Source organism: Astatotilapia calliptera, chromosome 20 (assembly GCF_900246225.1).
Source record: "Astatotilapia calliptera chromosome 20, fAstCal1.2, whole genome shotgun sequence".
Taxonomy (NCBI): domain Eukaryota; kingdom Metazoa; phylum Chordata; class Actinopteri; order Cichliformes; family Cichlidae; genus Astatotilapia; species Astatotilapia calliptera.
The window spans coordinates 1,933,882-1,958,169 of NC_039321.1; the positions used below are offsets into that span (position 1 = coordinate 1,933,882).

The window sequence follows — 24,288 nt, forward strand, 5'->3', positions numbered from 1 at the left end:
ACCTTGAGGTGACTGTTGTGATTTGGTGCTGTTAAATAAAACGTGATTGAACCACAGAGGACATAGAAAGCCCACAAAAGACCCCTACTTGAATCAGAATCTCGCTGTGGGACTATTCTGGACCACGTCCCACTATGGACGTGCCACTCAGCTTCATTGAACAGCTGATTTATTTCCAGTAGAATCTGAATGTGAGTATTTTTAGCCACTAAAGAAAAGCTGAGACGCTCGGCCTCGACCGTGTCTCTGGATAACGAGTTTTATTTCATTACAAACCGTGTTTACATCGTGGAACATCCAGTGAATCAAACTTCTCTGTAACAGAACCGCTACCAAAGCTTCAGTAGAAATTTCCAAAGTAATAATACACAAATGAGTAATAAATACAACAAGGACAGAACCACAGTCAGAATATAGAGAAGAAAGGAAGTGAACAGTTTATGGGTCGACCCTGCTGTCCCCGCCAAACCTGAATGTTTCATAAGAGTCGACATGAAAAGCTGCTGACAAACACTGGCGTTCGTTTCCTGCTGAATCGTCCAGCAGGGGGCAGCAACACCATGACCAAGGTCACCCTTTGGCCTCGGCTGTATTTTCCATCACGTTCCAAGAAAATGTTCCTTGAAAGCTGCAGGACAGTTCCAAGAAAGCCAAACAGCCTGCTGTCAACTGTAGTAGAAAAGCAGCTTCTCAGTGGGTGAAAAAACCCTGGTTCATTCTGTTTCTTTTACACATCAGCTGTTTGTTTCCAGTAGAAACGCCTTCTGCCAAGTGTGACACTTTTATTATGCAGTGAGAAAACTGACAGCAGCTCCCATCTCATGTCTACAACATCTACGTACTGCAGAGATCTCAGCCAATGCTGAAACAAGGCTGAGCTGTACTATCACGTAATACCACTTTGATCCACTAGATGGAGCCGTGAATCAGCGTTAACATCTGTACAGTAGTGTTTCTTTCACAGTCATCACAGCTTTCTGGTAAAACATCGCCACCTTGTGGTGAAAGTTTTCATTAACATTTTTTCCCAAAAAACAATTCCTACAAATAACCAGAATCCAAGAAATGCTCCAAGATTTCTGCAGCAACTACGACCACCTCCAGCGCCCCCTGCTGCCAGCTTCAGCCTAGAGAATCCTCATCTGAGGTTTGGTTTGTTTCAGATGGAGAGCAGCAGGTTTACAGCTGAACAACATCTCATTACTCACTACACTGACACCACGGCACAGTTTGCATGCCAACACTCTACAAGGAGCATGCTGTGGACGGGCCGAATGAACCGAGCTTCAGAGACGGGAAAGCGAGGAGACTGTGGAGGTAACAGGCAGACTTCAGGATGTTTCGCTAAATTATCTGGAAAAAAATCTCTAAGTTGTTTTTACACTTGAAGCTCAGGCAAAACAAATTGTACGGCCACAGAAAATCCCGTTTAAACATCAGCAAAACAGCATCGGACGAAACCAGCTCAAAGTTCAGTCCCACTGACCTTCATGTTTTAATGTGTTTACTGAGCTGTACGAGGACCCGGCTTCATGGTGCACGCTCACAAACACCGAGGGAACCATTTAGGGAACCGCAGCTCGCGATGCCGTTTTTTGTCGTTAAACCAGGTCAAACTCGCGTCACAGATCTTCTGTCAGTGCGATTACAAAAATACATCTGGGTCGGAAGCACATCCACTTTGTAATGGGCACCAAAGAAGGGTTCATTTAAGAAACGAGCTTCATATCAACCAACACCACCAGCAAAGATAAACAAAATATTGATTATATAAGAGTAATGACTAAAAGAAGAAATCAGGAGTGAGAAAGGAGCAGTGAAGGAACACAACAGCTGTGTATACATACAAACCGACTGACCTGTGTGCAGTAACGCCTACAGAGCGCAGGAAAAAGGAGCCAACATGGCGGCAGCTAACACCGAAATGTTTATGACATCATTCAACGAACCCTAAACTCACAGGGAACAAATTTAGAGAACAGGCAGCTGGAAGTGAAGCTTTTGAGGGCTTTCTATTTTCAGGAAAAACATTTACAACTAAAAGAAAGGAAGGATCTGATTGGACGAGAGAACTGCAGGTACACAGAGGAAACGGGAACAGTCCTATGCAGTCATTTCAACGGTGTGTACTGCAGTGTTGTCAGGCTCGGCGCAGTTGGCGCCCTCGTTGGTGGTGCTGCGGCTCCGGACGCCGTCTGTGGAGCCCACGCTGGAGGCCGAGTGAGTCCTGGAGCGAACCAGCCGGGTCATCCCCGCCGTGGGCACTGAGGGGGCGACACAGATGAAAACGCGTTAGTGACAGAGTAACAGAGGGCGGAGCCAGCGAATGTATGAGCGGAGGCTGATTTGAATCGTTTGCGGTGAGCCGAGCCGCTGGATTCAAATCTGATGACAGTCTGTTCACACTGAAGCTTTGTCCTGTCATGCGTGACGCTCACTTTACACACAGACGAAGAGAAGCCGCTGTAACACTCAGGCCTTCTGCACAACAGGAAGTCCACGTGTTCTGCTTTCACCCCACTGCTCTCATTGTCCGGACGGATGACTACTTTTCAGGAGGACACGACTCGAAGCTAATGGTCCAGTGTGTGGGCTCCCTCTGCACGCTCCCTCATCTAAACACAAGCCCCGCGAATGGTTCAGGTGCAGACTATCACCTGCAACACATCCTGACCAACTCTCCAGCCCTCTGTTCATGTGAGAAAACTCACTTCGACTTAAGCGAACACAGATCCATCTGACTGAGTCATGATTGTCCTGCTCTGTCTCTTCTCTGAGTGTCCCGGTGTTATGATTAAACTGTGTTAAAAGTGACACTTTCAGAGGTACTTCGTTTTGTGCAGCATGTTTCTGAAGTGCTGAGGTTTGTACAGCAGTGGAAACAAAGCAGAAGAGTTCACAGGAAGTGTTGGATTCCTGCGGTGGGACAGGTGTGTTCTCGGCCTCATAGCTTTCTCATGTCACAGTGTTTTCAGCCTTTCAGACACGAGCAGCAGCTCAGAGTCGAGCCCGAGAGCCGACAGTGTGAACAGAGAGATGTGCTGGCATGCAGCGCAGCCTGCTGGTCGCTCACTGCAAAGGAAGAAAAACGTCAGCGTGATCAGCTGATCGACAGCATGCACACACATATGAGGGGGAGGACGATGGAGAGGACGAGAGGGGTTCAGATTCTGGTTGGAATCCTGATACCTGATTGGCTGCTGATGTGGTGTAAAGCAACATGAGGGACTGGAGGAAAAGAACAACAGAGAGAAACAGGAACAGAGAGGAAGGAGGGCAGGGTGAGAAACCAACATGCTGTAGTTTAATATCACACACACACACACACACACACACACACACACACACACACACACACACACACACACACATCAGGTGTGTGTGTTTACAACAAATCCTAAGGCAGGTCATGCTGTGCAAACTGTTACTTACACAGAAAATCTAGTGAAGCTGAGCTACAGACGGACAAACAGACAAAGACACGAGTGTGAGGGCACCACACGCTGCGTTAGTCCTGCAGGAGGAAATGTCTACAAACGTAACGCACAACCACTGTGGGCGTGTGCAGCTAGCCAAGACCTGTAAACGTGCTGCCATCAAATTGATGGTGAAGAGGAATGTGGTGCTGCTACGGCTGCCAGCAGACTGCTGAGGTCGCCCGTAGTTTGTCTGCAAACACTCGCTCACTGCTCTCTAAGTAGTAATGAAAGTGAAAAACACAAACTGGAAACGGCTCACTTTCAAAGTAAAAGTTGTGCCCCAGCAAAACAGCTAATATGTTTCAATGTGTACCTTTACTTTAAAAGCAAGCATTCTGCATTACTGGTGATGTCACTTTTTCCTGCGTGTCTGAACTGCTTTACAGACGCGTCGGCGTCTTCCATATAAACTACAGGCGACTGTGGCCATGTGACCAAAGTGATCACAAAGAGATTTTTGGTACAGCACCGTCGTTGTGACCAGTTTCACCCGGCGACAGCCAGCAACTGCAGGAACCACTGGCCAGCTGCTCGTAGAATTCATATGTTTTTACACTGAATACAGTGCACAACTCTCGGGTAATGTGCAAACCATAAACCAAAGCTGAGATCATACTTAACAAACTGTTAGACGCTTTTCATTTAGTATTAAGGGGAGTCATGAAATGGTACTCACTGTAACCCATCCCCTGCACAAAGTACTTGAAGGCCTCGGCTAGTTTTCCAGGCTGGTGAAAAACAAAACACAAATTTCCTCAATTTGACACAATTACTAACAACTACAAACATTAAAGTTGTATTAAGTTTCAAAACTTCAAATATGAAGGACAAATCCTGGTCCTAATCTTTATTACAACAGGATTATTTTCTTATTATTACAACATGGTGGAGGAGAAGGAACAAGCAGGGAGTTGCTGAGGCTCACCTGAACCACCTGAGGAAGTCCTCCACAGTCTGCCATCTAGTGGAGACACAAAAAAACATCATGGGGATAAAACAGCGACCCTTTAAACCAGGGGTCTCAAACTCCAGTCCTCGAGGGCCGCTGTCCTGAAACCTTTCCATGTGTCCCTGTTGCAACACACCTGAATACAATTAGTAGCTCATTAGCAAGAGTATAAAACTTGACTGCATGCTGAGGTGGCAACCCCTAACCTTCATTCACTCATGAGCTGCTGTAACATGAATCAAATGGCTGAATTGCCACCTCAGCATGCAGTCAAGTTCTAGAGTCTTGCTAATGACATACTAATTGTAGTCATTTGTGTTGCAACAGGGACACATGGAAAAGTTTCAGGACAGCGGCTCTCGAGGACTGGAGTACGAGACCCCTGCTTTAAACGCTACGATGACGAAAAATAACAAGCATATTAAAGTCTAGGTTTGTAAGGCTACGTTCACACTGCAGGTCTTAATGCTCAATTCCGATTTTTTGATCAAATCCGATTTTTTTGTGTGCTCGTTCACACTACAAATAAAATGCGACAGCAAACGCGCTCTAGTGTGAACTCTCAAAGCGGCCGCATGTGCAAAAGAAGACGTCACACACAACGCGCTCTGTTTAGACCCAGAGCAAACAGTATGTTTGACTGATGGCCCTTAATATAAAGACTTCGGACTTCATGTTTCCCAATTTTTGCTTTAAGTTATTTTGTTATTTACATAATAATGTAAATAACCTAATAATGATCCTTATTGCTGTTTTAGAGGAGCGCTGCTTCAAAGGATAGCTGCAGATTTCTGTCAGAATCTGCAGGTTATGCAGTACAAATAAAATGTTCACGTTTCTCCAACGTTGTCTTCCCAGCACTTTCACCAGATGGCCAGGAAGCGTTCACGATGTCTTCTCGGGCGCTTCTCTGGCGCTGATAATTAGCATCTGTCTTGTGTCAGTGACGTAAAAGACGGATTTAAGGCGACTTGACCGTTCACACAGCAGTCGCTTTCTAAAACATCGGATATGTATCGGATTCAGGACCACATACGAAAGTGACCCAGATCGGATTTGAAAATATCGGATTTGTGCCGTTCACACTGTCATAGTATGATCGGATATGGGTCGCATAGGGTCAAAAGAAATCGGATTTGATGCGCTTTCGCCTGCAGTGTGAACGCAGCCTTAGACATACAGAGACTCTTTTAAACAGTCTGAACAAGTCTGAGAAATATTTATTAAGCAGATTAATTTTTGGATATTCAGATCACATTTCAATAATCCCTCATCAGTGGTGGTGGAGTATGATGGGAAGAAAGATTAAATTAACCCCCATGAAAATCCCACTTTCACGATAAATTCATAGAAACAAAGACAAACAATTAAAAGTTAAATTCTAAACTCAGAAAGTCAAACCGTGTCATCCGCCCACCCAGCGGGGTGAGCGGATGACCTTTTAGCCTTTTACAGCTGAAGGACAAAAATTAAAAATCCAGATCTGTGGAGGGTGGGAGTTTTAAAGGGTGCAGGGTATTTATTATGATATATGAGACTCTATTAGAAACATAAATACTGTGCAGCCTAACATAACAGTACTGATATGGTTAGCTGTGCAGTTCAGACCATCCAAGATGTTTGTGTTTCAGCTGCAGTGAGTGAAATTCGGGTGTTTTTATGGGTCCCTTACTTGGTATGTGTACGCTGATACATGTGTTGCATCCACATAGTTTACGACTGCAGCTAATCCAACTAACTAGCCCCCCCACCCCAGGTGACATCATCAGGTTTCATAAATAAAATGATGAGTAGAGACGGTACCTTGAGCAATGTGGTCTTGGTGGGATTCATTCTGGAGTTACACTCCACCTGCAGAGCGCAGAGACAGTGTTCACTAGAATGTGACATCATTTACTGGCTGTTGTCATGGAAACAGGGCAGCCACTCACCACGACATCAACGGCAGGCGACGAGTCCCCGACGACCAGCAGAGTGGGACACCTGAGAAACGAGCACGCCGAATAACGGAACGAGTCACATGACCGTCAGACATGTTGAACAAGGTGAAAGAAGACGAAGACATACCTGACGGTGGTGGCTGTGTTCTCATTCAGACCAGAGACAGGACGCTCCATCTGCAGCTCGGCGCGACTAACACACACACACACACACACACACACACACACACACACACACACACAGTAAGGCAGTGAAGTGGACACAGTGAGCTACAGCATCAGTGAGTCTGGGATTTTCTTTCTTTGTAAGGAGCTCGGATCAGATCGAAGCAACGATAAAACCAATGAAAATCTGAAGCTTTCTGAAGGGTCCTTCAGCCTGTTAGCACTCTGCACTGAAACTTGATGTGAATAATGATTTGCTCACACCTGTGATGTGAGGATGTCTGTTCTGCCACCTGAGCTGTCAAAACACATGTCTTCTTCCTAAAGATCAGCACAGCTCTTATTTCCAGCTCCCGTCCGCTGTCACTGATGATGATTACAGGGGCTTGAAAGCAAAGCTGTCAGTGTGCGCTCTGTAGCCTGCTCTCTGTTAAACACTGTTTCTCAGATAATTACGGAGCATTTTGTTGCCCTGAAAGATGCAATTAGTCCAAACAACCTCAGTGTTTGGGTCAGGGTGCTTCTGAAAAATGAAGCATCACTTTAGCTTCAGATCGAGCTCTGAAGCAGGAAACATCCAGGTTTCCACCACATAAACCGACAGCTGTGGAGGACGATTTGAAGCGAGGATTAATCGCATTTATAAATTGCATTTATTCATCACATCCACAGTGTTCAGTGTCCTACCTGCTGTAGCTGTTGTAGAACATGGCCAGGTTGTCCTGTGGTATATCCTGAGAGATGTGGAGTCGATACGTCTGGATTATTTCCTTGTTCTCTGTTAACTCGTCCTAAACACACACACACAGGTTTCAGTGGTGGTTAACCACAGCTTAGAGTCATACAGAACGAGCCTGCAGTGCCTGCTGTCCTCACAGTGCTGAAGTGATGCCCCATGATGATGTCCACCAGGTTGCTTGTCCAGCCGCTCAGCTGCAGGAGACAAAAGACGAACAGACAAACTGATTCTTGGTGTTCGGCTGACAGTTTAAATGATGCTGTCTCTGTTCACACGCAGTGACTAACTGTAAGGACAGTTGAACTCTGGAGCTTGCAGACAGACCTGAGCTCGTTCAGAGCTCGCCTGCAGATGTGTCTTTCTGCTCCGTATTCTCACTCACTCGACCTGCTCTCTGCAGTTTAGACGAGGATGCTGCCTGAGCACAGCTGAACCTCTCACTGTGCATCCATCGAATAATTACCGCTCGGACATCACACAGACTTTTTGTGGCAAAAAAAAAACAAAAAACACCTTAATAATAATTTTCTCAAAACTGAGCATGGTGACAGTTTTCTGTGCATCCTCTTGGTAAATATTATATGGCACGTGCCACTTTAGCTGCTTCAGCCTGCTTTCAGTTGCTGCTGGCTCTGCAAGCCACTCTGCAAGCCACTTCCACTGCAGCTTCTCGATTTCATGCTTTGCATCCTCTCACTTTTTTCTGTGTGGGTCTTAGTACTGCACTCTCTTCCTTTTGGCTTTACATGCATGCACATGGAAAAGTGGTGGTGAGAACATTTCTTTCAAACCATTACCGATAAGAAAGTATCTGAAGTTGACTTTTAGTTCAATACAATTAACAAACTTCCTCTTTGTTTACTTTCTTCTTTTTCAAAAGATGCAAACTTAAAAAAAACAAATCATATGTATTCATTTTATCCTGGCTCCACATTTCTCCACCTGCAGATGTTTGAGGACAGCTGGAGTCGGTATCCAGAGTTTGTGTGTGTGTGTGCGTGTGTGTGTGGGTTACCTTGGAGGCAGCCCAGTCGATCCAACCCTTGGCACACGGGTCAACGTTAATCAGAACTAAACCCTCCACCAAACTGGGCTCATTCAGCTGAAACATAACAACAACCGTCATCAGTTACATCATCTTCATCATCATCATCATCAAGACTGAAAACCAGCGACCCTCCTGTCCCTCCTGTCCCGTCCTGTTTGCTACTTACTGCCAGTTTGGTGAGGACGTATGCTCCGGCTCCAACGCCGATACCAATCACGCTCTTTATGCTGATGATGTCACACAGATACACATTAGGGTACGCTGTCTGTCTGAAAATTACCCATCATGCACTTGACTGAACAGAAGACAGCAGACTTACTGAAGCTGGGTCATGACAGATGGCAGCATCTCAGCCAGCTCATCCATGCTGGGATACTGGTACCTACACACACAGTCATGTTTACATCACTTCAGAGGACATCACACCCACTCTGGGATGGAGTAACTCACATCTGACACACAGATGTGTGTCAGATAGTGTGTCAGTGTCAGATAGTCTTCGCTTGTGTAGAACAGAACTTTTGAGAGACGGGGAACCTCGGGGAGAAGCTTGTAAAGAAGACAGCACTGCCACTGACTTCTATAAATAACTGACGACTGGAGAATAGTTGAGTGGGTTATTATTTTGTCAAGACAGAGACCATCGTAGGCGGTGTGTGTGTCATTTTACTTCCAAAAGATGGAAGGTTGTCTTCAGGTTGTTTTGTTGCTTTAATTAATTTATTATCAGCAATAATATAAAATTATGCACAAAAGGAATTACTAATGTAAAAAAAACAACTTGGTTTTGTTTATATATGTTTATATATAAACAAAACTCCAAAACACATTTCTAGCTTTAACTGAACTTCAAAGCAGAGCTACTAGATCACTTAAATTACACAACTGAAAGCATGTGTGTATTGTTTGTGTATTTATACACAAGCACTCATATTTATTCAAATAATTTTAAAAAAGTTCATTTACCTGTTACTACCACACAACAAATCTGGTCGTTGGTACTTCTTGGCTTGTGTAGCCACCAGGTAACAAAAGCTCAACACTGCCCCCTAGCATCCTGGAGCACTTCTGTTGTGTTTTGTATGTAGGGGCCACCGTAAATATACTTTTATTTATTCGAATAAATCATATAATACAAAAACCAACTATTTACATTTTAACTTTTGACTATTTAAATTTTCAGCTTTTTCCTTTTACAAATTTAAAGTGAAACAACACAAAACACTGCAAACCACAACACAATTAAATATAAATTAAAATATGAAAACAAAAAGAAGATGCACATTCTCTGTCATATGGACCTGCATGAATAAACTTTCTGAATCCTTTATCATCCACAGCTGTAAATAGTTGTGGATGATTACCATACCTTTCTAATGTGACGTTGTTGTCCATGGCTCTCTCTCTCTCTCCCTCCCGCTCTGTTCCTGTGCTACTGAGTGTAACTACCGCCCCTCCCCCCTCTGCCCAGCGCAAAGCACAAGGCTCACGTGCGGAGTGAAGCGGAAAAAAGTGAGAGAGAGAGAGAGAGGAAAAAAACAAACCACGGCTCCCAATAAGGAGCCGGCTTGCGTCGTTCACTTTGAAGATCTGGCTCCAAGAGCAGTGTCGTTCGCAACCGACACATCACTAACCAACATTTTAAGCGCTGTTAGAAAATCATCTTTCTTTGTTAGATTTAGTCTGCTGCTGTTTACTTTGTAGGTCATTATTTGTTGTCACTACTACTATACCGGTTTGGATGAATTATTATAAATTATTTTCAACATTTTCTTTGTGTAATGTAAACCCACTACATAATATAAAGTCATTTTTATTGCCTGAAAACAAGAGAAAACAAAGTTCTTGCTGAAATAAAGAACTGGCATTCATCACAGGCCACATTAACCCTTCCACACAGTCAGTCCTGCAGCACTTTGTTCTACAGCTTTTCCCCATCATGCACACACTGATGGATGCATCAGGAACGTGGCTCAGCATCCTGCCCCATCCAAACCTGCTTTAACTGCAACCAGTGGACAGTTAAAGCAGTGCAGCGATCATAATATCCAGTGCTGTGAAAATCATTCTTATCAGATGTAATCGTATTCATAACAACAAACTGCTTCTGCTGTCACAGCCGCTGTGGGTCGATTGTCCGAGCTGTGTTTCCACACACCAGCAGAAGCTGCTACTGCACAGCTGAAGGTGGGAACAATCACCGTCTGACACCGTCTGTCTCTCTGCTTTATTATTTACAAATCTGAGTGGAAAATTAGAAGATTGTGAAGAAGCATAATCTACACAATAGCTCTGCATAGATTTAGGGTCCAGTGTTAACGTGACACTTACTAATGTAACCGACCACTGTAACTGTGTGTAAAGGAAGAGTGTTCTTCCTAAGCTGGTGCAGGTTTCTCTGACAGCTCCTGTTTCTGCTAACAAGTCAAAATGCTGCAAATATCAGGACACTTCAGGTTAAATACGGGTTTTTAAAAAAAGCAGCAAGCATTCCTGAAGTATGTTGTTGCAACATTATAACTGTTTTTATTAAATATAGTCTTTTTCTATTCTTTGCTGAATCTATTTTTGCATAAAGTCTTTGAGGTTTAGACTAAGATTTGAACTCCAGAAGGTTTTATTGCACAGTAACGACATAAAACTTCAACTTAACTTAATATCTCTGATATTCTGGATTCAAACAAATCTGATGCATTTTCTGATTTCAAAATAAAAATCAAGTCAATGACTAACGTCAGCTCTGACACTAAACAGAGTCCTCACAATCCTCCGAGGTAGTTTTCTTGATTTAAAAACACAGCCTCACAGAAACACAGCAGCTGTTCAATGGGGACAGTTTTGTGTTAACAGCAGATCAGCCACAAGAAAACACTGGTGAGTGTTACACCATGGAAAACGGCACCTGTGTGTGTGTGTTAATACCCAACAGAGCATGCTGAGTGTGTGTGTGTGTGTGTGTGTGTGTGTGTGTGTGTGTGTGTGTGTGTGTGTGTGTGTGTGTGTGTGTGTGTGCGTGCGTGTTTTACCCTGTAGGGAATATAGGAGCGTTCTCCTGCTGTCCCGGAGCATCAACATGCAAAACTGAGAAGTGCTGCGTCACTTCCTGCATGTCTTCAAAGTTAAAGAGGCTGTTGAAACATGACTTATCTACACACACACACACACACACAAAGAAAACAATGTGTTGTGTTTTTGTTGTCACATAATTCGTTGCTTCATTAACCGTGTCCGTGTTTTACTCACGGTTGAGTCCGATGTCGTGGTAGGTGAGGATCGTGGGCCGGTTGCCTTTAGCGGCCCCCCTCATGGTGACGTGCAGCACGCCGTGGGCCGTCTCCACATCGTGCTCCTGAGCAGCATCGCGAACAACACACAAACCCCGCCCTGTCAGCACCGACAACAAACATGCACTGCAGCACGGAAGGGGGGGGCTCTAATATCTGGAGTCATTTTAAAACAGTAAACAAGTGTCAGCAGCTCTGAACAGATCATTCATGTTCATGTGATCAGGAACCACGCCACACGAACGCGTGGCGACTCTCAGCCTGTCACAGGCTGTGTAGGAAATCATCCACATTCATCTGGTAACAGATGGAAACACAGGCAGGCGCACAGACCTGTGAATGGATTCATGGGTGCTGTAATCTCATTACTGACTCATGGAACCACCTGACAGATCCCATTAATGGATCTCAAGTTCATACTTACTCACATGCACACACAGTTTTACATGTTTGGATCTGCGGCACAGTGAGAGCATTCGTATGCTTTTACTCAAAGCACAGAGTCAGCGGACACACAGAAGAGCACCTCACTAAGTAAATATACTATAAACGTGCTAATAAACAACATCATGTGACACGTGACTACGCCATTTTCACACCTGCACTGCATTAACCTCAGCGGCTCTGTAACACCAGGTCTTCAGTTCTATTTTAAAAAGTCTGCATGAACAAAATGATCAATTTTTAATTTCAGTTACAATTTTGGGTTCCAATTAATATTAGAACAAGAACAGAAGTTTGTTTCAGCACATTTTTCTTTTACTTTTTCCAGAAAAGTCCAAACTCTCCCCCCTCCAGGCTGTGGAATAACTGCTTCAGTACACACAGATTTACTTATTTAGCTTTTCCAGTTCAACTGTAATTAAAGTTCAAGCAAATCCACTTAATTAAAACACAGATTTCTATTTTGATGTACTCTCAATTTTTTCCAGTCTTTGAGAAACCTCGTTAAATAATCGTGATCACTGGCAAGTCCATAGTACGTGGACTTCTGTACAAATGATTTAAGGTACTATCAGTATCAATTCAGAATCGTGTCTAAAGCAGGTCGTTTCCTGCTGCGTGCTTCATGTGAGAGAGGAAAACTGTGGAAAAGATCCCAGGACGACTCTTCTGAAACTTCCTGTGTGAAACCAGGCTGAGTACAAGCCCGTGTGTGAGGTTCAGTGCACGTAAACACGAGGATGCTCGAAAAGTCAGTTTCTTTGATGAGTCTCATTTCTACAAGTGAGCACAGCAACAAGACACGTGCGTCAACGTGAGGACTGGAAATAAATTAGGCTGATGATGTGAATCTGAGGACTCGCTTCATGCAGACCTTTATTCAGGAGTGCGGTCAGACGGGCTCAGGACCTGTGATGTGGAAAACAAGTGGAGGGATTCACCTTTGTATGAAAGTGTGAGAGCTTTTCTCTGGATTGGTGAGTCAAACTGTGATACTTCCTCTAGCAGAAGTTTGTAGGATGAAAGTCTGCAGGCAGCAGAGTGAAGCTCCAAGCATGTTTAAAACAAAGTGCTTTAGCTAAAGTGTTACAGCTGTTCCTGACTTTGGGGAAACAGTGTATCTTAAAAGAATAAGAAAACACATTATGAAGCCTCTATACTGAACTGAACTCAAAAATTAGTTTTCACAGTTTTCCAATGCAACGGCTGAGTCTCTGCTTTGACAGCACGCTTTATTCAAGTGGACCTCACACGGTTCTGAGGTCCACTTCGGCGACCTCTGAACCGTCTGAGGCAGGAAGTGAATTCCCTGCAATCAGAAATAGTGGTCTCAATGCTGTTACTCATGCAGTACCATCAGAGCAGTGACAGTGAGCCCAAACACGCAGCCACAGTCATGAAGAACAGTCCTCAGACACGATAGCGCTGTACATAGACGGACGTGTTGTAAGTAACATTTTAACGGATTAATATCACAGCATGGAAAAGCAGCCAACTCCTCTCCAGCTAACTCGAGGCAACTAAAAGCAGAGAGCAAGCTACGAAGCAAACTGGCTCAGCAGCTGTAAGGTATCAGCTGGTGAAGCATGACTCCAGAGGAGCTAATGAGCAGCTGACTCACCACCCCAACTTCTAAAGAACAGAAGATCTGGTGCAGATCCAGAGAGTCAGACATCCTGACAGAGGACAGGAGGAAGAGAAAAGGTTTCAGAAAGATGGAGGTCAGCCGTGCTGACGTCCTTCAGCCTTCTGCTGAGTGAACACAGAGACGGGAAGCGGGGGTGGTATGATTGGATCAAGAGACATAATCCATGTGGTCATTGGCCGAGAAGTGGAAGGTCTTAAAGTCTAAACAGTCGAACCTGCCCTCTCTCTATCTGCAGTCCCCTTCAGCTTAAGGTACTTTATTTCTACCTGCAGGAGGTTTGATGAGAGCTCCCTCCACTCATACAAACCACACAGACGACACAGGCGTACTGCAGGTGCAGCTGCCAGTAGAGCAGGGCGATATGGCCAAAAATATTTATCACGATATATATTTGAAAATTTGCGATAACGATATAACCGACGATATAATTGATGCGAGACAAAATACAACTCCACAACATTACTAGCGCAAAAAGACAACCTTCCATTTATTTTCACTTAAACAAGAAGCTGGTTTTTATGTACATTAAAGCTTTATAAAAATGTAACAGTGCAAATGCAAATTCCTTGCTGAAAGTTTAACCAAAAGGCATTTCCAGTAGAAATGGGCTGACATATCCTGAGCATAACCGTGTATAATATCCACTGAAGTTAAAAAGAGGTGCTTTGCAACATTAAACTGCAGTGTGCAGTACGTATTTTTCCGACCATAAGGTGCACGGGATTATAAGGCACATTAAGCGAAACAAAGCAGTCAGATAAATCAAACTTTATTAAACTCATTCTTCTTGCTTCCTCCACTTCTGTACCATTGATTCATTAATGTTGAATTCTCTGGCAGCTGCTCTATTCCCATGTTGTTGCAGTATATTAATGACTAACCTCATATTGTGGATGGATTATCTCAGTTGTTCTCCTGACTGAAGATTGGTCCTTTTACAGCATCCTGCCATGCGATTGCATTTGTCTCTAACCATGAAGAACCTTCACGTTAACTTTTATAAGTGGAAAAGTGTTAGTGTTCGTCCTCCAGCTTCACTGTTTATGTTATGCTAACATAGCTGTGTCGCTAGCGATCACGTAGCACATCATTATATACCAGCTAGCCCAACTTCAGTAACCCTACAAACGTCACTGCTGTTTAGTTTCCTGTCTTCATTTATGTTGGAAGTGATAGCAGAGCTGTACGTTTGATTTTTTTCAGAAATCTCTCCGTCAGAACGTGCTATATCATGCTTAGGTAACTAGCGAAACTAGCGAGCTAACTTCCGCTAGCTTCCTGCTAACTTCTAACTCCATTAAATGTAATAACTTTTGTTTTCATGGATGCCTGGAAGTTAAACTTTATAGTTACACCTGGTAAAGCAGCAATGCTGATCGTTTTATTAAAGATGAAAGAATTTAGACAGTTTTTAACTCTAAGTGACGCTGCAGTGTTGTTTGACCTGAAGCTGTGGAGTTTAGGACCCAGATTACTCCCAGATTTAAGAGCATCTTAGTCCGACAAATACGACAATAACGACGGCCGCTTGCATGTTCTGCAAAAAAATGTGCTTTGTCGTGTATCTGACGGACAAACACCAAACCAGTTCCACATCACTGAAGTTGCACCATTTTTACAAACCAATTCTGGTTCATCTGTTTCACTCAACAATCGGCCATGTGCGTATGAAAACAAAGGCACTGCGCATGCGCGTTTTACTCCCATTCTATCGCGATATTTCATTTTCCTATCGTTGCCTAACATTATACCGGTATTACCGTGAACGGTATAATATGGCCCAGCCCTAGCTGCCAGCTCAACAGGTGGATTTAACACCATTACCCAGAAATCAGTGGATTTATCCACCTGGCTGTTTTTAAGAAAAGCTCAGATCACTAGAAAAGAAGCAGACTCACAGCTGCACACTCTGAGTGAACCACCTGAGACGTTTGTGGAACTTTTTAATTAAACTTCATCTCCTGCTCTTGAAACTGACTAATTTAAAAGTCTGCTGAGAATTTACTGTCCTGATTAATCTTCAGTCCTCTAACAGAACACACAGACACCTGAGTCTGGACCTGTGGACCGTGCTGTTGTGCTGATTTGGGAAGTTCTAGGATTTTTTTCTCCAGATGTTGTGGAGCACTATCTAGCAGGTATCTGTGTGACGCAGCTGTCCAGTTTATGGGTGCAGGCTGATATCCGAGCTAGCTAGAATTAGCTAATAACTTAGCACTGTGCCCACTTGACTAATTCTGATCTACAGCAAAAATACCCAGTCTGTAACCAGTGGGTGATATGAAATACACTGAATGTCATCTACTGTATTATTGGCGTTTTTATTTTTGTTTTAAATTGTGAGGAAAATGTCGATTTCCCTGACACGAACACAGCTGGGGAACAAACAGTCCGAGCAGCAGCTCACTGCTCTACATTTACCCCGTCGCTGATGCAGACTGACCTGCTGTGACGTTAATATGACGGGTCCAGAGGATCGATCCATGTGCAGTCCTGCTGACTTCAGCCTCACAGTTCTCCTCAAATATGACAGACTGGGACACTTTCCATCCATACAGTTAAACTCTGCTTGTTTGTCTTTTTTTGGACCAGCCTTTGTTTTTATTACAAGGCAGGAAGAATGCATAGTGTATTATCACATCAGCTGACATCATGCATGTCATCTCAGGATCGGTCCAAGCAGGTTTAGAAGACCCTAAACTCACACTGAGGTTGGACCAGAGGGCCACAGCTAAATCAGCTGAGAGAGTCCAAAAACTGAACAGCCCCTTTCACAGTCAAACCTTCAGATTAAAACACAAGAACTAGATCAAAGTGAGGGGGAAATAAACACTCCAAAATGAAGAAAACCTCCAGTTCTGGACAGTTAGAGTGCTGAAATAGCCCAAACACATACCACAGCTGGGTGCTGATACAAAAACAGGCTGCTCTGTAAATGCTTCCACCCCCTCTGCTTCCACGCATGTAAAGGTGAACAACAGTTCAATAAAACATGTGCCTCCATCAGCGCCGCTTCTAATAATAGCTAATATTGAACGTGACTGATCAGTGTGGACTTGTTTCCTCCTAAATCGATTCTGCTCAACAACACACAGCAGCCATCAAACAGCAAACACTGTTTGATGGGCCTGTAATTACACAAGGATGAAGTATCTCTGAGGTTTTATCCACTTCTCTCACACAGAGTCACTTTCATTCTCAGCTACAGGTTATCAAATAAACTTGTACTGTTCACTCTAAGAATTTTAAAGAAGACCCTGCTGGGGTCATTACTAAGAACTCTCACGGTTGGTGGCCGTGTTACATCTCAGAAACAGTTAAATGTTGTCCATGAATACAATATGAACAGAATTTCTGCTGATGACTCACCTGACAATCGAAATCCTGGAGATTCCTCCCATTCTGAAGAGACAGAGACAAAATTGTCACTTTTTATGTCAATCGCAGTTTCCAGGAACTGAACACAAAGACGACTGTACCTCTGTATTTTATAATTCATTTGACAGAAAATCATTTTCCTCAGAAGTAGCTTAATAAAAGTTTACAGTTTACTTCATCCAACTCCTGGACTCCAGGTCTGAGGGCACCCTGTAAGCCCCGCCCCCTCACCTGTCCTGTCAGCAGTGGTTTGATCTCAGTGAGCTGGACATCATGTAGCTCCTCCATCATAGGACAATCCACCTGTTAAAGCACACAAACAGGAAGAGGAACAGTTTGTTTTACTTGCAGTTGTCGAGACTTCTAATAAATACATATATAAATAAAAACAACGTTCCTGTTTGTTTTTGGGGGGGGTGGTCAGAAGCATAAGAGGAAGCAAAAGTAAGTAAATAAAAAACAGCTGACACTGTTTCACATCCACAACAATTTAACTTTTAAACAAACAAACATTAAGAACAAACTGTGTAGGAAGTAAAACTTGACTCATTTTACTACAGTTTATTAGCCTTTAAAACAACGAGTTCACCAAAACTAAGCCTTCTGATTCCTGTGCTGCAGGAAGGAAACCACACAGCCTCAGACCTGAAGCTGCTGGGCGTATGTGGCACATCAAGATGCTAATGTTTAATCCAATTTTATCCATGCATGTGTCTTAAAGCCCCTCAGGCCTGAACATGGCAGCTCTGTAGTTTACCTGTAACCCTTCAGGCCAACTTTACCAGCACAAAAACGTGAAACTTTCATATCCAGCTTTGAAAGTAGACTCAAAGAAACAGCCCGCTGTGCCAAAGCCTTGACCCCTTTGTTCTTTGTCGGCAGCTTCTCTTTACACTGACTGGAGACGTACCCAGTTTCTCAACTAGCTTGGAAATTCTCTTCAGCATCAACTTTCATTTTTGCTGCACTTTCTGTTGGCTGCGCCCGTCTCTTTAGTTTGCCCTGCGTGGACTGCAGCACTACAGCTACAACTCCACTAAGAAACTTCGGACACGCATGTTTTTAAGATAAAGATTTGCTAAGAGCTGAATTTGGTTTCAGTTGGTACATGTGAGCTAAATGAGCACATAAAATGTTAGAACAGACTCACAAAGAATTTAAAGAGTTTCAAAGTTTTAATTCAATGGATTTTATAAATGAGTGCTGGCATTAAAGTTTATGATCCAGCAGCTGTGAAGATCTCACAGGTGTGACTGTCACAAGTATTTAACGATGACAGTTTTCTTCCTGAAGGTTTCCTTTAATACAGACAATTTCATTTTTGTGAATGTGTTTCCATGACGTGTGTGAGTGTGGAACAGATATGTTTCATCATGTAATAAAACAGTTGTGAGAACATTGTTTTCTTCTTTTTTGATGTCTTATTCATGACACAATTATCTAATTTATTTTCAAATTAACTTGGTTAATTTCAATGGAATTAAAAATAACATTTTCATGACTATTTTAAAAACAATATTATAAATGAAATACCTAATACCATGATGCATGAGAGTGGAGGTGGAGCTCTATCAGTGGAAGAAACACTTCCTCACCCATCTAAGTGAGCTCCTCAGTCCCAGCCAACAGCAGTACAGTTGTCCACTAACCAACAATGGGCCGTGAGCTCATACAAACTAATATAGCGTACACGGTTATGTACCAAAATCAACACTGCAAATTAGGGCTGGGCCATATTATACCGTTCACGGTAATACCGGTACAATGTTAGGCAACGATAAGAAAATAAAATATCGCGATAGAATATGGGTAAAACTTGCATGTGCAGTGTCTTTGTCTTCATACGCACGTGGCCGAAAAGCATGGCGGCGACGGAGAATGAGGGACAGCGGATCGTTGAGTGAAACAGATGAACCAGAATTGTTTGTAAAAATGCTGCAACTTCAGTGATGTGGAACTGGTTTGGTGTTTGTCCGTCAGATACACAAGAAAGCACTTTTTTTTGTAGAACATGCAAGCGGCCGTCGTTATTGCCGTATTTGTCGGACTAAGGCGCTCGTAAATCTGGGAGTAATCTGGGTCCAAAACGCCGTCCACTTCAGGTCCCAAAGTCAAATGATCACTGCAGCATCACTGAGCGTTAAAAACTGTCTAAATTCTTTCATCTTTAATAAAAGGATCAGCATTTCTGCTTTGCCAGCCAGGTGTAACTATGAAGTTTAGCATCCAGGCATCCATCAAAACAAAATTTATTACATTTAACGGAGTTAGAAGTTAGCACGAAACTAGCGGAAGTTAGCTCGCTAGTTTCGCTATTTACCTAAGCATGATATTGCATGTTCTGACTGAGAGATTTCTGAAAAAATTCAAACGTACAGCTCTGCTCCTCTCTCTGACTTCCAACATAAATGAAGACAGAAAACTAAACAGCAGTGACGTTTGTAGGGTTACTGAAGTTGGACTAGCTGGTATATAATGTGCTGTAAACGGACCAAACTTCAGTCAGGAGAACAACTGAGATAATCTATCCACAATACGAGGTTAATCATTAATATACTGCAACAACATGGGAATAGAGCAGCTGTGATAGAATACAGCATTAATGAATCAATGGTACAGAAGTGGAGGAAGCAAGAAGAATGAGTTGAGTAAAGTTTGATTTATCTGACTGCTTTGTTTTGCTTAATGTGTCTTATAATCCCGAGCACCTTATAGTCCGAAAAATACATATTTGACTTTTTTATTTGGCACACTGCACTTAATGTAGCAAAGCACCTCTTTTTAACTTTAGTGGATACTATACATGGTGAACTCAGGATATGCCAGCCCATTTCTACTGGAAATGCCTTGCTTTTCAGCAAGGAATTTGCATTTGCACTGTTACATTTTTATATAGCTTTAATGCACATAAAAAACAGCTGCTTGTTTAAATGAAAATAAATGGAAGGGGTTTTTTGCGCTAGTAAAGTCGTGGAGTTGTATCTTGTCTCGCATAAATTATATCGTCAGTTATATCGTTTCAAATATATATCGTGATAAATATTTTTGGCCATATCGCCCTGCTCTACCGCAAATCACATATTGGGTAAACCAAACAACCAAATTAGAGGAGAGCAGAACACAGAAATCATCAGGCTGGGACTCGTCAGTCAATTTAACACCTGCAAGCCAGTGTGCAGGTGTTAAACCAACACAGAGGAACGTTGGTTTAAACAGAGAATCAAGGATGACGCTTACGTGAAAAGGAAAAAGAAACATCTCTGAAATGAGGAGGAGGTCTTAGAGTACATCTTTCACCATCTTAGCAATGTAGGATTGCATATTAACAATCCTACATTGCTAGTAAATAATGCTAGTTCCAGTAACCACACAACTGCACCGTTTGTTGGGGAAACCTGCAGTCGGCTCAGAGTGCAGAGGTCACCCGGACAAGCGACGAAACACCCCTCCCACCCAAAATCACACATCCAGATGAATGGAATCGACTTTCACTAATACCAGAAAATGTCATGGTGTGAATTAATTTGATTTCCATTGGACCGACATTCTATCCTTCCATCCATCCGTGGATGGATGAACCTAGTCTCTGTGCCTCTGTCACAGTCTACCTGTGGGACAATTCACCCTGTGTAATCCAACTGTGTGACTCTAATGGAAACAGTGATCTCTGGCTGGAAGTAAGCCATCCTCCTGTGTGTGTGTGTGTGTGTGTGTGTGTGTGTGTGTGTGTGTGTGTGTGTGTGTGTGTGTGTGTGGGCAGACAGCTTGGGTAACAGTGTTTCAGCAGAGTGGTTTGGATGGATGTTGAGCTTCCTGTGGGCACTTTGGCTCCAACCCAAACACACAATCGGCGTGCGAGTCAGATGGAGCTCAAACTGAAAACAAAACGAGCTCAATCCCAAACCCAAACATGAACGGTACAGAAATTAAACTGATCTTTTTTACAATTAGATTTTACTCTTATTATGCGGCACTGAGGTGAAACAGATTTATGCGTCTTCTAAAAGAAAATGTCTTCTCAGGACCGGGGATCAGAGACCAGGGAGGATGACTGTTTCTATGCAGTAGTTGAGGCTCCTTTTGAACATTTGCAGCAACCTGATATGAGACACGCGGCGAATCCAAAAACTACACCTCAACTTAGACATGCTGCAGTTTTTATTTTAACTACCATTCTGAGGAAAAATATAGACATTACCTATTATATCAAAGTTATATCAAAGTCCAACAAGAGCTTGAATTCAGTGCAAAATTAAAATTCAAAATTAGTGTAAAAATCCATCTGATTTCAACATGATTTATTTCAAATGTGGCTCATCACAGCACGCTTTTAGAGCTCATCTGGCTGAGAATGATGGGCCTCGCGTATAAAAGCCACTATGTGATGAGCTGGGAGTGAGAATCTGGGTTTGTGTCCACCCCAGGCTCTTTGCTGCATCCACAGTCTGCAACAAAACCGATGACCTGATGGTCCAGGCCCAATAAAGCTGACTGGCCAGCCATTGGTCTGTTCCTGCCACTGATGCTGTTTCCAATCAGCAAACAGACTGGTACAACCCTGACTAACCAACAGTTTTTCTTTCCCGATGGTATCTCAGTGTTGTATTAAGGCAGCGTGTGAGGCAACTGAAACACAGAGGCTGTTATTAGTGGTGTGGTAAACACAAGTGAAGGTGTCTGTGGTGACGGTTTCATTCATGTGTCTAAAAATGGAGTGCAGACTTTAAAATGTGTTTCGCAGCACACCTGTGACTAAAACAGCAGCACAGATGGTGCTGTGGTAGTTTATGGTGAGCTGATGCCTCTTCTCTCACAGCAAGTGGCAACGAGGCGGAGCCACGACCGAGGCGGCGAGCCCAGGTGGAGTGAAAGAAAAGGACTCAAAGCAACAGCAGCACCACTCATCACTGTGATTAAAAGCTCAGTGGGGGAAAAGCCATTAAGAGTCCTTTAATAAACCGTGTGATCAACTGAAATATGAAGAAGTGACTTTTCGAGCCGCTCCTGTCTACCACAGGTTTGTTTAACACAGAAACAAAGAACAGGTTAAATAAGTTTATGCTAAACTTTGCTATCCTCTCAGTTTCTAGCAGCGATGCCTGCAGCATGAGAGCGAGGCTGAGCATTGCCGCTCCTACATTAAAGCTCAAGGTACCAGCAGTACAGTAAAAATTTGTGTTTCATTTATTCGCAGCTTCAGTTTTTATTTCTCTTATTATTATTTTTTACATGTTTCTGTGATATAGTGACTGTAGAGGCTTATATCAGCTTCTGGAGATTCATCCCTGCCTCCCAGTCTGTGGGCTTCTGCTTGTCCACCTGCTTTATAAGGACTGACCAACGAAATAGGTTCTAAAAGACCAATTCAAAATTCCCAATGACCCAAGAGATATATGGTGATCTTAATATTATATTATTACTATTATTAGACTGTGAAACTGAGAAGGAAGCTGTGCTGTGAGCCTAACACAGGAGTCCTTAAAGTCATCATATATTTGCTCTTTTAGTGCCTTTGTGTGTGTTTCTGTAGCTCTTCATCTACAGATTCATACATGGTCTCATCCTACACCATAGGTGTCAAACTCTGGCCCACGGGCCAGATTTGGCCCGCAGCCTAATTACATTTGGCCCGCGAAGCCATACCAAATTATTATTAGAGCTGGCCTGCTGGTATTATACAGCTAATATATATATCGTTTAGTATTAAGCTTTGCTTGTTCCATAATCAGTTTTTCAGCAAAACTTGTCTGAGTCCAAAAGAAAAGATTCATTCTTAAATCTGGAGGAAGATTTTTTTCCTCCATAAATATTAATGTTAGCCCGCGACCTTGTTCCAGTTTTGAATTTTGGCCCACTGTGTATTTGAGTTTGACACCCCTGTCCTACACATTAATATTTATCGGTGATTCTTGCAGGGTTTATGAAAATGCTGTTGAAACACATTTAATGGCCATAAATCTCAGGAACCCGCACAGACATTTGTTATGTCAGATAACACAGACCCTCTGCCTTAACTGTATATAGAACAGCCCCATTTAAGCCAGGAACCTCAATAAAGAAATCAATAAAATTGATTGATTATGCCCAGACTATAAACAAATGGAATGAACTGCAGCTTTATATCAGAAGGGGCTGAAAACGAGCTGATAAAATCAAAGGTAAATGATCAGGACGTGCGGCACTAGCAAAAGTGAGGAGACTGACATCATGAGCGGATTTATTTAATCCCAGCTCTATAAACAAGCCTCATCACGACGTTCTTGTAAACGCCTCAAACAGCTACGCACCTGCCGACATCCATCCGACTAATTAACGTGTAACAACAATAGATGCGAGGCTGGGCTGAACGGGATGTACCGAGGCTGTCCGCCCACACGCCCACACACACAGTGGCAGGAGTTATACTGTGGAGGATCTTTAACGTTTAACGTTAATGAGCGCGGATGCTAAGCCGCAGACCGACCGTTGCTACGTTACCGACACACACCTGTTACCAAACACACCGCCGCCATGTAAGCTAGTTCTCCGAGCTAATAACCTCCACCACTAACTAGTAAGAGTTAACACTGAAACTAACCCGCTCATTTACCCGTTAACTGGTTAATTATCCTGAAGAGCAGTCATTAGTTCGTGCCGAGCCGAGTCGGACCAGACGCTACTCACCGTGTATTGTTAACGCCGGAATCTGCTCAGGTTACCGGTTTAATCCAGCAGCCTGTGACCGTTTCAACGTCAAAGACAGCCGTTAAGATCGACGTGGTCGCGAGGATCCTCTCTCACTGACTGAGCTCGCAACCAGCAGCACGCGGACAGTCCGGGGCGGAGCTACGTCAGCGTAAACAACAGGTCACGAGATCAGCCGCCATATTCTCAACAGGTGTCAAAATTTTCCACGAGCACCAGAAGCTTTGTTTCTGATATAAGATAAGATAAGATAACCTTTATTAGTCCCACACGTGGGAAATTTGTTTTGTCACAGCAGGAAGTGGACAGTGCAAAAGTTATGACGCAAAAATTAGAATACAATAAGAATAAATACAGTACACAGCTGTACAGAATAGAATAAAATAATATACTATATACAGTAGAATAAAATAAAATAAAAATATACAATAAGATAAAAATAGAATACGAATGCTATATACTATATACAACTGAGTAAAAATACAACGATGCCAGAAAAGATTATTGCACTTAGTGTTATTGCACATGTA

General features: G+C 43.1%; 1 protein-coding gene across 3 annotated transcripts; it reads right to left on the minus strand.

The window, feature by feature from the left end:
* Nucleotides 1–243: 243 nt before the first annotated feature.
* Nucleotides 244–23,901, minus strand: LOC113012899 (protein NDRG3-like). 3 transcript variants are annotated; one of them, XM_026153329.1, is made up of 17 exons: nt 23,738–23,901; nt 17,306–17,377; nt 17,066–17,098; nt 11,564–11,669; nt 11,347–11,467; nt 8,640–8,702; nt 8,487–8,547; nt 8,288–8,374; nt 7,410–7,466; nt 7,221–7,324; nt 6,496–6,561; nt 6,360–6,411; nt 6,232–6,279; nt 4,405–4,440; nt 4,156–4,207; nt 3,190–3,228; nt 2,275–3,072 (listed from the first exon to the last, which is right to left on the minus strand). In XM_026153329.1, exons 2-17 carry the CDS (start codon nt 17,363–17,365, stop codon nt 2,972–2,974), a joined length of 1,086 nt encoding a protein of 361 aa, XP_026009114.1. In that variant the 5' UTR covers nt 17,366–17,377; nt 23,738–23,901; the 3' UTR covers nt 2,275–2,971. The 3 variants fall into 3 exon arrangements, with proteins under 3 accessions (XP_026009112.1, XP_026009113.1, XP_026009114.1); XM_026153327.1 differs by lacking the exons at nt 2,275–3,072; nt 3,190–3,228 and adding an exon at nt 244–2,264 and having other exon boundaries at nt 23,738–23,898; XM_026153328.1 differs by lacking the exons at nt 2,275–3,072; nt 3,190–3,228; nt 23,738–23,901 and adding exons at nt 244–2,264; nt 13,670–13,724 and having other exon boundaries at nt 17,306–17,372.
* Between the last annotated feature and the right edge of the window lie 387 nt (nt 23,902–24,288).

What these genes read in the sequence shown, in the direction of transcription:
- LOC113012899 (XM_026153327.1), bottom strand. Translation starts at nt 17,365, where the DNA reads ATGATGGAGGAGCTACATGATGTCCAGCTCACTGAGATCAAACCACTG. An exon ending in TTCTACAACAGCTACAGCAG is followed by an intron (nt 6,562 to 7,220) that starts GTAGGACACTGA and finishes TGTGTGTGTTAG; the next exon opens with TCGCGCCGAGCTGCAGATGG. An exon ending in CGCCTGCCGTTGATGTCGTG is followed by an intron (nt 6,280 to 6,359) that starts GTGAGTGGCTGC and finishes TGCGCTCTGCAG; the next exon opens with GTGGAGTGTAACTCCAGAAT.